General features: G+C 40.8%; 1 protein-coding gene across 8 annotated transcripts in view; it reads right to left on the bottom strand.

Annotated features, from left to right (window-relative positions):
• Nucleotides 1-15,445, bottom strand: part of LOC122557922 (kielin/chordin-like protein) — a 334,780-nt gene that overhangs the window by 116,006 nt on the left and 203,329 nt on the right. For 7 of the 8 annotated variants that reach the window (XR_015760203.1, XM_043706141.2, XM_087996706.1 and 4 more), the window contains 2 exons: nucleotides 9,795-9,920; nucleotides 3,532-3,648 (listed from right to left, as the gene is read on the bottom strand). Coding sequence is in view for 7 of the 8 variants with exons in the window: in XM_043706141.2 (XP_043562076.2) it covers nucleotides 3,532-3,648; nucleotides 9,795-9,920 (243 nt within the window). In the remaining variant the exon portion in view is untranslated. The remainder of the gene's footprint in view (nucleotides 1-3,531; nucleotides 3,649-9,794; nucleotides 9,921-15,445) is intronic. The other variant, XM_043706145.2, reaches the window with a different exon arrangement.

Raw genomic sequence — 15,445 nt, 5'->3', positions numbered from 1 at the left:
TCCAATTTTGGTGTCATCTGCAAACTTACTAACTGTACCTCTTATGCTCGCATCCAAATCATTTATGTAAATGACAGAAAGTAGATGGCCCAGCACCAATCCTTGTGGCACTCCACTGGTCACAGGCCTCCAGACTGAAAACCAACCCTCCACCACCACCCTCTGTCTTCTACCTTTGAGTCAGTTCTGTATCCAAATGGCTAGTTCTCCCTGCATTCCATGAGACCTAACCTTGCTAACCAGTCTCCCATGGGGAATCTTGTCGAACGCCTTCCTGAAGTCTATATAGATCACATCTACTGCTCTGCCCTCATCAATCTTCTTTGTTACTTCTTCAAAAAACTCGATCAAGTTTGTGAGACATGATTTCCCATGCACAAAGCCATGTTGACTATCCCTAATCAGTCCTTGCCTTTCCAAATACATGTACATCCTGTCCTCAGGATTCCCTCCAACAACTTGCCCACCACCGAGGTCAGGCTCACCAGTCTATAGTTCCCTGGCTTGTCTTTACCGCCCTTCTTAAACAGTGGCACCATGTTTGCCAATCTCCAGTCTTCCGGCACCTCACCTGTGACTATCGATAATACAAATATCTCAGCAAGAGGCCCAGCAATCACTTCTCTAGCTTCCCACAGAGTTCTCGGGTACACCTGATCAGGTCCAGGGGATTTATCCACCTTTAACCGTTTCAAGACATCCAGCACTTCTCCTCTGTAATCTGGACATTTTGCAAGACGTCACCATCTATTTCCCTACAGTCAATATCTTCCATATCCTTTTCCACAGTAAATACTGATGCAAAATATTCATTTAGCATTTCCCCCCATTTTCTGTGGCTCCACACAAAGGCCACCTTGCTGATCTTTGAGAGACCCTATTCTCTCCCTAGTTACCCTTTTGTCCTTAATATGTTTGTAAAAACCCTTTGGATTCTCCTTAATTCTATTTGCCAAAGCTATCTCATGTCCCCGTTTTGCCCTCCTGATTTACATGGATGACACTTTTGTCATCAGTAAACAAAACAAATTAGAGGAAACCTTCAAGACCATCAATAATACCCTTACGAAAATGGAGGAAAACAATAACTAACTGTCATTCTGAGCTGTCACAGTAGAGCAAACAGTCAATGGGGATCTTCAAACCAGCATCTACAAGTAAATAACACATACAGACCAAATATTGGACTACAGAAGCAATCATCCCAACACACACAAACAAAGCTGCATTAGAACATTACATCAATGAGTCACCACACACTGCAGCACAGAGGAACTACGAAGAGCAGAGGAAGATCACCTACACAACATAGGGGTGACTATGTCATAAGTTTTGCAATTCTCTTTCTTTCATGTGCCCAATGAACACAGTCCATCGATTTCTTAGCAACAAACCCAAACAAGCAGACAAAATGCCCAGAAACCCTAACCACTCTCCCCTACATCAAAGACATCTCAGAAATGACTGCCAGACTACTCAGACCTCTTGGCATCATGGTAGCCCACAAACCCACCAACACACTAAAATAACATCTAATGGACTTAAAATACCCTGTACAGACAACAAGCAAAATGAACGTCATTTACAAAATACCTTGCAAGAACTGTAACAAATACTACATTGGACAAACAGGCAGAAAAGTAGCCACCCGGATACATGAGCATCAACTTGCCACAAAAAGACATGACCCACTATCACTAGTATCCTTACATACAAATGAGGAAGGACACCACATTGACTGGGACAACACACCCATCCTAGATAAGCCAAACAGGTACACGCACAAGAATTCCGAAAAGCATGGCATTTCAACTAGAACTCTGCCAACAAACACATCAATTTGGATCCCAGTTAACACCCTCTGAGAAAAAGAACAGGAAATGACATCACCAACCCAAGGAAATCTAAGCACATAAACAAAAAGAGGACATAATATCAGTGCTTCACTGGTGGCTCACTGATAGTGTTACCTAGTAGGGTGACGAAATGTCTGAAAATGAACCTTCCAGCTCAGCGAGCAAACCTACATCCAGAAGCTCAACCTGAGCTACAAATCTTCTCAAAACGCAGTAATACTCAGTTACCTGTCAGAATGCCAACAGCATCAGATCATAGTTTGGAGTCATCTAATCTCATGGACTTTAATTATGATCTATTCATCTAACACATGAGATATCATTGGATTTTACCACTTGTTTGGCTTAATCACAGAACAACATATGACAATGGATGAAGAGTCTCCCTTGGGTGGCTGTTTGCACAGGAGAGTCAAATTCAAAATAGCAAGTCTACACTTGAGTAGATAAACATTCATCTGCTTTGCATCTGAGTCAGCTTACTAACATTTCCACAGCTCCTTGTTTGGCCACTCCTGAATTTAAAAGAGCAAGAATCCTCCAGAGGCCTAACACCAGGCACATGTGTCATAGGTGTTCCTCCGTACCCATTGATGACACACCAGCATGATAGCTAAATTAGAAACCAGATGAACCTATGAGAAAGTCTACGGCAATAGTTGCTCAAACTGCTAGTTGAATTGACGGGAAAATGAAGAGTTTACTAAGGACACATGCTGATCATCAAATGCAACAGTTCATATGGAAAAGGGCACCACCACTAACCTAAACCCCATCTACAGTACCTTCAGTCACTCCACCTTCACAGCATAATGTGAACAGCACGCTCCAAATTAAGCAATTTGGATCCCTCAGCACAGGAGGATGTTGCTCAGTCCCTATGCCTCGGTCAATTTTTTCAGAGTTATTTATTTACTACCATTAAAGCACTCCTTTCCCATTGCCCTCGAATTTATTTTCCTTTTCAAGAACATGTGCACTTCTAAATTCCCTATTTGAATGTATCATAACATTCTAAATCACTTGAAGTTAAATCATGTTCCACTATCTTTCAGGAAATGTAGAGGGATCGCACTAAAAGGCCATAAAAGTGATTACAGTCAGAGATGTACAGCACGGAAACAGACCCTTCAGACCAACTCGTTCACGCCGACCAGATATCCTAAGTTAATCTAGTCCCATTTGCCAACATTTGACCCAAATCCCTCTAAACCCTTCCTATTCATATAATCATCCAGATTCCTTTTAAATGTTGTGACTATACCAGCCTCCACCACTTCCTCTGGCAGCTAATTCCATACATGCACCACCTACCGCATGAAAACGTTGCTCCTTAGGTCCCTTTTATATCTTTCCCTTCTCATCTTTCTTTTTATAACTTGCCCCTTTTCCTTTACCAAATATCTTAAAATATATGCCCCTCTGGTCTTTCTGCCATTTGAATCATCTCACCTTATTTACAGTAGCCTAAATCCTTCATAATTTTGAACATTTCCATGAAATCTCTCTTTAACCTTTTCTATTTGAAGGAGAGCCATCCCACCTTCTCTAGTCTGTCCACATAACTGTAGCTTTATCATCCCTGATACCATTCGAGTAGATCTCAACCCCTTGATACAAAAGTACAGCCAGTTTTGGGAAGGTGACACTGAAACACAAGAAAGTAGCATCTAACCTTGACAATTGTGCCCATTCACATGCTGAGTGTATCCACGTGGACAGAGGCACTGGAAGCTGCCCAGTGTATTCACACAATGGTGGGAGCAGTTGCTCTTCTCACACTCATTCACATCTGCCAACAAAAAAACAATCATGGCATTTCATAGGTGTGCAAATAATAAGACATTGCAAGTCCTCATTGTTACTCTTTTTCAATATTATACAATTTTTTAATCCTTACAAAAATTTGGACCATTCGCTAATAATGGAATCACTTTCTACCACTCTGATTCAGAATCATAGAATTCCTACAGTGTGGAAACAGGCCCAACAAGTCCACACTGACTCTCCAAAGATTAACCCACCCAGACCCATTCCCCTCCGCTATGATCCTTCATTTACCCCGACTAATGTGCCTAACCTACACATCCCTGAACACTATGGGGCAATTTAGCATGGCCAATCGACTGTAACCTGCACATCTTTGGACTGTGGGAGGAAACCAGAGCACCCAGAGGAAACCCACGCAAACACTGGGAGAATGTGCAAACTTCACACAGACAGTCACCCGAGGCTGGAATCGAACCTGGGTCTCTGGTGCAGTGAGGCAGCAGTGCTAACCACTGAGCTACCGTGCCACCCCAGAGTGAAAAGCTTCCAAATGGTGTGACTACCATTAGACTATATGAAAATAGTGGGTAGGATATGCTGATCTCTCAGCGAAACTGGGCTTCGGCCTACTGCCCAGCAACCATCCCTACCCTGGCCTAGTTTCCTAGGTTAGGAATCATTTCTCATTCGGGTCAGGCTCAGGATGTCACCACCAAGAGGGAGCTGTCACTATTGTTCCAGCAAGACCACCCCTGTAACAGTATAAAAGTTAAAAAGATTAGATTAGATTAGATTATTTACAGTGTGGAAACAGGCCCTTCAGCCCAACAAGTCCACACCGATCCCTCCGAAGAGCAACCCACCCAGACCCATTCCCCTACATTTACCCCTTCACCTAACATGACGGGCAATTTAGCGTGGCCAATTCACCTAACCTGCACATCTTTGGACTGTGGGAGGAAACCGGAGCACCCGGAGGAAGCTCACGCAGGCACGGGGAGAATGTGCAAACTCATAACTCGTAACAGCCTGAGGCTGGAATTGAACCTGGGTCTTTGGCGCTGTGAGGCAGCAGTGCTAACCACTATGCCACCGTAAGGTCTAAAGAGAACACTGACATTCTTATAGGTCTAGCATCATAGAAACCTAAACATGTGGGTGGCACGGTGGTTAGCTCTGCTGCCTCACAGCGCCAGAGACCCGAGTTCAATTCCTGGCTCAGGCCAATGACTGTGTAGAGTTTGCACATTCTCCCCGTGTCTGCGTGGGTTTCCTCCAGGTGCTCTGGTTTCCTCCCACAGTCCAAAAATGTGCAGGTTAGGTGAATTGGCCATGCTAAATTGTCCGTAGTGTTAGGTGCAGTGGTAAATGTAGGGGAATGAGTCTGGGTGGTTGCGCTTTGGCGGGTCGGTGTGGACTTGTTGGGCCGAAGGGTCTGTTTCCACTCTGTAAGTAATTTAATGAAGTTATTTTCTACTTTGTTCTCCAGTGGTGTTTTTAACCTTCAAAATGAATGGAATTATCTATAGGGAGACCAATCAGTTTCCTCCTCGGCCCCAACATATTGCAAATGCAAAGACCATGGCTCTACATTTTTCCTTGCCTGTTCCCTATTAAAGATCTATTTCCTCACACCAAAACTGGGTGATCTGAGGAACTCAGCAAGAGAGTCTGGAACAGCAAAACTTTGAATCCCTGAAAGTTCTTGACAGTGAATCTCATGGATGCTACATCATTGCTCAATACAAGTAGGTGAACAACACATGAAGCAGCAGTCTGAGATTAATTCACTCATGAAAAAGCCTTAAACAAGCAATCTGTTAATTTCCAAATCATAAAACATAGCCAATAATGTACTGGTACCAGCATCTGATCGATCATATGTAGCCACACTATCATGTTACTGTGAACAGTGAAATAAAAGGAATAAACTCAAACTGGGCCTCACCCTGAATTGTTTGAAAGATTAAAAACATCACAAAACTCAGAAAACCTCACTTGGAGTCTTTGCTCCATACTCCTTGTACAGTATCTGCCACTCATTACTACAGAGTACTTCTGGCTCTCTGTCTATGGTACTGGCATTCTGAACATCCTAACTAATGTCAATATTATTGTTGGGCTTTCAAGCATAATTTTCACATGCTCAAAACCAAACAACAAATAGAGTGACAGCTGTCTGATTTTTTTAACCAATGAATATTCAATATTTGAATATTGCACATTCTGAGGAGTGAGAGGGAAGGATTTAACAAGAAAATTCAATGTACGAGACACCCCAACATTTTCTGCCCAAGATGTAAAACATCAAAGGGAGGGCATGGATGCTTCTTGAACCAGCCCCTTTTATTGTGTCAGAATTGAAGGAGACAGGTCTAACAGCACCAAACCTCCTGTCAAAAAGGTCTGCAACTCTAGTCATCTGGAAGCCTGCACAATGCAGATATGCTGACTGTACAAAAGCATAGAAGACTCTCCAACTGACTTTTCTATTTGTGGTCCTATCACAGAGCAGATATCCAGAATGCACAGATGTCATTATATAATTGACACCAACATGTCTGCCTTTATTGAAACAAACTGATCCCTGTGGTCACTGGCTTTTGATTGCATCAGCACCACTCCAGATGGGTGGGTACCATCTCCAAAATATCCACCTCATGTCTGGTCCTCCTCTGCATCACCCCCTTGAACATTCTCTTGTGCTGGGTACTGCTTCTATATGTTCCGAGTCAAGGACCATTATCTTGAGCTAAATTTGTAGTATTATCCACAATGCCCAGATGACTCTGTGATGCTGTGGAGAAGGTTTGGCTTGAACGGTGGATGGTGGTGCTGGAGCTGATGGTCACTGCCAGCACTCTAAATTATTGAGGTAATAGTTGAATCATTATGTTCTTTATATGGTACTGGCTGCATTTCCTGCTACACAATAATCAGTAAAAGGTCAAGCTGAATTTGTAAAGATAAATTTTTCAGCTTAATAACAATTTCAGCTTTAACTTCTAAGTCTGTCCATTAGATCCCCAGTGGAAAGATCCTGTCCTAGTGCTGGCTGCTCTCGCCCCTCAACACTCCTCTGGTGCTAGCTAAATTTTTGCTTCACTTTACATATTAGGGAGAAGAAAAGACAATATTTAGAGCAGGATTCTCACTAATATGCAACCAACTCTTCTGTGTGGCCCCTGAAAGTGGAAAATTAATGCTACACCATACTGTTGCACACAGGTTAAAACAACATGCCCAAACTTATTGTTAGTAAAATCATACAGAGCAACATGAAGGTCAGTAATCTTCTTTTCAGTCCAGTGCTTGAAAAGACAAATTAATATAATAGGAATACGAGACAACTTCTTAGTCTCGTGCCAGAATAATCCTTTGAACGAATCACTCCTACTTACCATTTCTTTTCCAGTGTGTCAAAGATAAAACAGAGTCACATGATTCTTTCAGCTTGAATGTGATCGTTCCAAAACATAAAACCAGCAGCCAGAACCACATTTATTTCTTGTGCATAAATTTCTTCTGAAGCAGCTAAACAACCAAGATGAGAACAGATTTTGCAGCTTAAAAGGCAACCTGTAGAGCACGTTAACAGGCTGAGCTTCACACCTAATGTCAGTTGGCAACTCTTCTGTGCAAGCATTAACATTTCAAACATGCCATTCCAGCAGCCAGAGTAACTTTATCCTAATTTGGTTTCCAAACTGGAATCGCTCCATCACTAGCAGACTAACTGTTTATTGCTTTTGATTCTGAAATTCAATGAAAAGAGAGTGGCCTCTTAAACCTTAGAGAAGAACACCCAAATGAAATAATGGCACTGGCCAGCTGGAAGTTCCTCAACGTCACTCTCGTTCCAGCGATATAACTGCCATGGAAATGCAGCGTAAGTTTCTGTTTATACCACAGTTCTGGTGAATTCAGGATAGTGGCGTGAGGCCAGTTCTGAGAATGTCTGAGCCAAAATATTTGTCACATTACATTCAAATAAATTCGAGCAATTAAAATCAATCTCGTCACCCGCTTGTTATCTTTCAGCAGACCGAGTTCTGACTCCATCTACACTTTTACAGAACACATACATCATCGTTGGTTTGTTGAAAAATTGAAGAGATGATTTCCTACATAAAGGGGCCGAAAATAGGCAGAGGGATCACATTGTATGATTAATTCACACCCATTGACTGAAATTCAGGCAACATTCCAACTCCCTGCGGCCTGCTTATTATAGCGGTTTCTGTTTACATACAATGCTGGTCATTGTAAAGTTGGTACTGAAAGCCAAAGTTAAAAAAATTTGTCCACCCCAGTCCAACACCAGCATCTCCACTTCAGTAACAACAGGAGCCCACAATAATAATTTCATAACGCAAAATTGCACGGCTTAAAACTAGCATTCACCCCTGACAGTGGAGGTGCATTGTGACTAGAGCAGGTATTAGTTGGGGTATAAGAAATGAATCTATCCTAGGGAGCAGCAGGGGAAGGAATAACATGAGAAAATGTGGGACTGAAGGTTCCCAGTAGCTGCAGTGGGTTTTCATGTAGTAACTGAAATGGAGAAGAGATTTCCTAATTTTGACTGTCTTCAAATCCAATACCTTCTTGTTACACACAACCTGCGCCACATGTTATCTCTTCAAAAGCAAGAAATACTAAAAGCATTTGTTCAGAATCTGTTCAGATAGCTTAAATATCCATAAAATATTTACAACTCACTCTTTCAGTTATCGATTGCCCAGTTGTAACTGGTAGGTTTTTTTTCAGGAAGGTTCTCAATATTTATGTTACTAATACCAGAAAATCTGAAGCCCTCTGACAGAGTTAGGAAGTCTAATTAGCACAGACACCAATCTGAGTCTGTTTGCCAAATTACCTCAAATTTCAGGGTCGCATCTATCCCAAATTGGACAGAACTTAAGCACTGCAAAGTCTTTTATTAGAATTGTGCTCCTGAATATCTTAGCAACACTTCCTGTGGTTACCAATGCAACTTCATCAGACTTGATCTGACCTTCACCGCCGCTCCCTCACCACCAGACGCCTGGAGGAAGAACGCCTCATCTTCCGCCTTGGAACACTTCAACCCCAGGGCATCAATGTGGACTTCAACAGCTTCCTCATTTCCCCTTCCCCCACCTCATCCTAGTTTCAAACTTCCAGTCCCCTTGACTTGTCCGGACTTGTCCGACCTGCCTCGCTCCTTTTCCACCTATCCACTCCACCCTCTCCTCCCTGACCTATCACCTTCATCTCCTCCCCCACTCACCCATTGTACGCTATGCTACTCTCTCCCCACCCCCACCCTCCCCTAGCTTATCTCTCCACACTTCAGGCTCTCTGCCTTTATTCCTGATGAAGGGCTTTTGCCTGAAATGTCGATTTTGCTGAAGCTCCTCGGATGCTGCCTGAACTGCTGTGCTCTTCCAGCACCATTGATCCAGAATCTGGTTTCCAGCATCTGCAGTCATTGTTTTTACCCTGACTGGAAGCTGAGTCCAACTGCTGCTTTTTCAGCATTGACATTATCAAATAAAAGAGCATAAAGGGATCATTTCACTTTTGAAGTTGTTGCACCAAGTCGGTCAGGAGAATAATTTTAAAGCAATGTATTCATGTGATTCATAATGATGTCAACGTTGTGATTGGTTATTGGTCTTTTCTTTAAAATTCAATTATGGGACACTGATCTTATTGGTTGGGCCAGCATTTATTGTTTGTCCCTAGTTGCCATTGAGAAGATGGTGATCAGCTACCTTTTTGAACCACTGCAGTCCATTTACTGTAGGTAAGCCCACAATGCCATTAAGGAGGGAATTCCAGGATTTTGACCCAGTGGTAGTGAAGGAATGGCAATATATTTCCAAGTCAATATGGAGAGTGGATTTGAGGGAACGTACAAGTGTTCTCCTGTATCTGCTGCTCTTGTCATTCTAGTTTGAAGTGGTTGTTGGTTTGAAACGTGTCATTGATGAAACATTGGTGAAATCCTGCAATGTATCTAGGAGATGATATGCACTGAGCGATGGTGGTGGAATAAGTGAATAATTGTGGATGTGTTGCCAATCATTAAGTTGTAAATATTATTGACAATTTTATGAAAGTGAACATTGTAGAACCACACTGTGCTTTGTAAAGGAGAAAACACAAGGAACAACCACATACCTCCACACCTCTGTCCATCGGAGAGCAACTCATAGCCGGGGGGACATATGCAGTTGAAACTACCCACAGTATTCATGCACTGGTGCTCACAAAGTGTGTGTCCATGTATTTCACACTCATCTACATCTAAAATCAGAGAGAAGCACAGTGAATGCCACTGTTTTCAGAAATGTAACCATCAGTACGGACTTCATCAAAAATCACCATTTACCACATATCATCAATATTTATTATGTTAAATTACAATACACACTAAACAAATGATCAGACTCACCACCCCAATCAGCAGCTCTTCCTACATGAATTGCCAAAGATTTAATACAACAATAATTAGTAGCTGGTGGAATAAGGGGAGTCTGTGGCACAGTAGTGATGTCACAGAGGCGCAGGTTAGTGTGGTATTGGCACAGGTTCAAATACCATAATTGTCGGTGTTTTTTTAAAATAGTTATAAAAGTTTGTCTCAGCAATGGTGACCATGAAATTATTGTCACAAAAACCCATCTGGCTCACTAAGGAAGATGATCTGACTGTCATGAGTGTTCTCTCAGAATCATACAATGTCTCAGACGCCATCATGATCACGCTGGGTATGCACTGTCTCACCAGACCCTTCAGAGCTGGAGTGACATAGTTGAGATACATACAGAAAGGAGGTGGAGTGGGAATCTTCAATATTGACGACAGACCCAGTTAATTCACATGGGCAAGTCAAAATAGGTAAGCAAGTCTCCTGCTAATTATCAACTAGAGTCAGTCTCAGTTGACAAATCAGCACCACTCCATGGTGAGCAGCGACTGGAAGAAGCAGAGAGAGTGGCAAGTGAACAGTATTTATTTGGTGTGGCGGCTTCAATGTTCATTGTCAAGAATGACTTGGTAGTACCACTACTGATCAAATTGTCCAAATCCGAAAGGACATGGCTACTATATTGGGTCTGCTGCAGATGATGAGAGATTCAAGGAGAGGGAAATAACTAATTGACCTTTCAATCTACCTGTCACAGATGCACCTCTCCATGACAGTATTCAGTGGGAGTGAGCCCTGCACAATCCTTGTGGAAAGAAAGTACCATATTTACACAGAGGATACCCTCCATCGTGTGATGTGACAGAACCACCAGGCTGAAGGGTTAAATTACGAACAAGTAGCAAGTAAAACTTGGTATTAGTATCAGCAGCAGGAAACTGTTATTCACACATAGTCACATCGCACAGCAGATCCTCCATTCTATCATCATCAAGCTTGTCCCTCACCTATGTGAAATACATATTAATTCTGGGTTCTAGAATATAAATTGTGCTTGTCATGCAGATCAGGTTTCTGTCCTAATGTTGTATCATAAAGTTTATTGTTGTTTGTTCAAAACCATCAAATCTTGTGACTTTCTCTCTTAGAAAGGCCTCTCGAACTGTAAATTTGTCTACTTCAAAAGGAAAGTTACTGGTCCATAGCCAGATTATAACATAAATTTAGCCGTCAGCTCCAGGCTCATCACACAGGCATGGAGCAGCATGCAATAGACAATGGATCAAAACCAATGGGTCAGCTCTGAGCTCGTCCATCATGCGTCATCCTGTTGTGAATGGTGGTAGAATAATGAAACAATTAACGGGAGGAGTCAGCTGCAAAAAATATCCTCATCCTCAATGAGTGGAAGGCCCAACACATAATGAATTTGTTAAAGACTGCCATCTTTGATGCTAGGATCCTGAGAGGCACCAAGGATCCTGAGATGCACCACTAGCATTGTGATGCCTCCAGGTGCAGATAGCTGTTAATGTTTCAGTCTTTTTCTTTCACGTGTATTCTGGGCCACAAGTTACACTGCAATAATTTAGCATGACTCCTTTAATAGCTCCTTTTTGAATCTGCAACCTTTATACTGGCACTTACAACACATAACAACTTTTAGTAAAGCAATTAACAGTTACGATGCTAACAATTAACAGTTATGGCTATAATTAACATTTGCAACATAATCATTAGCATTTACAGTATTAATCCACAAAGACAATATTAAACACTATCACAAATCAAAACACCTAATTCAAATTATCACCAGAATAATTATTCAAACCGTAGGACAAACCTAATGAACCCTATACTGTGGAGGAATGTGTGAACAGTAATTTCCTAGTGCAGTATGTTGTGGAACTAACTGAACAATATGCTATTTTAGATCTAATATTATGAAATGAAAAATAACTAATTAGTAATCTTATTGTCAGACAACATTTAAACTTGATTATAAGATACTTTTTCCCAAGCTCTTGAAAGACAGAGCCACGTAGATGGATGCATTAGTAATAATCCTACAAAATCTAATAAATGCTGCAATGGCTCTTGCAAATTGAAAGTTAACAATGTCATTCGACTTTTAGGAAAGGGAAGGGGATAAGAAGAGAAAATAGGCAACTACACATTTGTTAGCCTTATAGGAATAGTAGGAAACTGTTAAAATCTATTACAAATGAGATGATAGTTGGACACTTGGATAATCATTATAGGATTGGGCATAATTGGAGTAGATTTATAAACTGCAGTCATGTCAGATGAATCTGGTGGAGTTTTTTTGGTGATGTTACTAACAGAGTTGATAAACGGACTTGATAGGTATGGTATTCTCGATTTTCATTTTTGAAAATGTCCCAACAGAACGTTGATTTGAAATTAAAGCACCCATAAAAGAATGTAATTCACTGATACACATTAATAATTGGCTAACATGCAGAAAACAGTGTTGAAACAAATTGGTCATTCTCACACTGGCAGGTTATGACAGGATCAGTAGTTGGGCCCACTGGTCTGGAACGAGATCAAATGTAACAGCTGCAAGTGTGTAGATGACACAAAATTAGACGGGGATGTATCCTATGAGTAACATGCCAAACAGCCTCAAGAGGATTTGACAGATGTGGTGAGTGGGCGATAACATGGGAGATGGAATATAATGTGAAAAAAATTAGGTTATTTACTTTCACAGGAGAAATAGATGTGCAGTGTGTACTTAAATGGTAAAAGTTATGAAGTGTAGATGTATGAGAGAATCTGGGTGTTCTGATTGATAAGTGACAGTTAATATGCAGGTACAGCGAGGATTTGGGAAGGTTAACAGAGTGTGTCAGCCTTTATCACAAGATGACCTGGGTACAGGAGTACTGAAGACTTCCATCAATTGTACCGATGATTAGAGTGCATCGGGGTACTGTGTCCAGTTTTGATCCCTTACTTTAGAAAAGGATATTGTTGCCAGAGAAGGAATGCAACAAAGTTTCACCAATCTGTTCCAGAGATGACAGGACTACCCATGAAGAACAAAATAGGCCTGTATTCTTTAAAATTTTAAATAATCAGGGTGGTCTCACTGAAATGTGCAAAACACCTCAAGGAATAGTTCAGGTAGATGCAGGTAAGATGTTTCCCCTGGGTGGGAAGACTGAAACCAGGGATATAATTGTTGTAAGATAAGTAATGTGTTTTAAATTTTTTGAACTTCATTTTTTGACATTCAAAATCTTAATTGCAGAGAAACACAACATTTGAAAAATTTTGAAAGCACTTGTATGATCTTATTATTCACTTTAAAGTAGAATTTGTTAACTGAACCTGACTAACTAATCAGGTTTGCTTATTTTAAAAACTCCTTATAACCCATTTTCCTTGCTACTAATTTGTACCTTCTTCAAATTTGAAAGAATCTTGATACTTGCTTTGTTGCTCTTTTATTTGGCTTGAGAAAGTGATTGGAAAATGCATGGCAAACTGAAAAATGTGTGTTGACTTGACATTATGTGTTGTTTTGCTAAACTGTGCAGCTTTTGGAAGTAAGGAGAGGACTGTGCTGACTCTCTTTATTCTTAAGCTCCATCTTGTAACACAGTGAGTGATCAGGATCTGGAATGCAGTGCTTAACAGTGTGATGGCAGCAGATTCAATCAAGATATTCAAGTGAGAAATTTGGAAAAGAAGATTGTGCTGTGCTACAGCGAGAAGGTGAGGGAATAGTGTGATATCTTTGGAGGGCTGAATAAAGAGCACACAATATATGGAGAATCAACACTGAATTAAAAATTGATTGAGTCTGGCATATACATATAAATAAAACATATATACACAAATGGTCTCAACATGCTACTACAGTCCTCCCTCTTTAATGAATATGGTGCATGATGTTCAAAATCCCGCACAATGTACATTCACCTCTTGTTTTGTATCAGTTTACAAATCTAATTGAATCAGTGATCTCCTATTCCTGAAAGCGTTACCTCCGACCTTGACTCAGACTTTCAGAATTTGGGGAAGGACCTTGGGTTTTCTGGACCTGAGACTGGAGAAAAGTTTCTCTAATAAGGAGTGATTCTTCTTTTCATCACACAACCTGACTCTGGCTTGGGCCTGAGCTGGTTTCAGGCACAACTTGCACTGGAGAAACTATCTATTTGAATCTCAGCTATTCAATTCATCAGACTCATTTCATTGCTCCCAACTCCCTTCTTCTTCATGAACCTCTACTGCCAAAACATGACCGACACGTAAACACTAAACTTTTCGCTCACAAACATTCTGAATAAGTATACGTGAACATGAAGTTTTCCTTACAACTCTTTTACATCTCTCTCTTACAAGTTACTGATAAACATAGCAACTACTTATGGTGACTGGATAGCTCTTTCTGAAGCCAGTACAGACACAATGGGCCAAATTGCCATCTTCTTTACTGTAAAATTTGATGTTTCTACGTTCCTTCACTTCAACATTTCCGTTAAACTTCAAACTTCTGTACTTCCCAGAGGGCAATAAGAAAGGAATCTTATTTCATAAATCTATAATATCTTGAGCAATTTATTTATATAATGTTCATTTTGAAAATGATTGTGATCAAATACAGAATGGGACAATAGCTACTTGTAGAAATTTCCAACAATTTTCTCTTAATCTACCCATCATGCCCTTCTTTCTGCCTGATTGTTTCCCTTCTACTGACTGCAAGAACCATCGCTTCAGTAATTAAAGTCTAATTCTAGGCTGTCTTCCAGGAAACAATTCGGCTGATGATAATATGAGGTTTAATGCGATAAATAACAGATAACCACCAGTTTCTGATGCAATGTTATCTGATGTTTCTCTGAGATTGTATTTATAATTCGTTTATCAAGAGCATACCACAAATTTTGTACCATACACTCTACTGCTCCATTCGAAACAGGATTACAAGGTGGAACTCTGGTCTGTTTTAAGTCATTTATTTACATGAAATTTGAAATCACGTTTGGAAAAAAAGCTCAATTGTCACACATAAATTCCTCTGGGAACCTAAAAGCAGCAATTAAACCTTGCAAAATCTCTGCAATGAATAAATGAATGAATGATTTTATTATCCCATATGTCTAGGAAGATACAGTGAATAGTGCTTGGCTGCCATTTTGAGACAATCCGGTGCCATTTTGAGTTACATAAAGAATAAAAAGAAATTACTTAAATAGAGTTCATCTTCTGTTTAAACTGGGTTTCGCGCCTGGCCATAGGCTATCTCTGGAAGGTGTTCTGGTCCTCAAGGGGTCCTGCTCCAGGTACAGCAATGACAATGCCGACGCCCCAGGAAACTCTGCTCCGCCTCTGCAGTCACCTCGCCGACACCAGCAAGAAT

This window comes from Chiloscyllium plagiosum, unplaced genomic scaffold, assembly GCF_037043375.1.
Source record: "Chiloscyllium plagiosum isolate Xiang-an unplaced genomic scaffold, Cpla_swu_hap1 HiC_scaffold_18, whole genome shotgun sequence".
NCBI classification, from domain to species: Eukaryota; Metazoa; Chordata; class Chondrichthyes; order Orectolobiformes; family Hemiscylliidae; genus Chiloscyllium; species Chiloscyllium plagiosum.
Note: the sequence above shows the minus strand (reverse complement) of the source record. Positions and strands in the feature narration are given on the sequence as shown.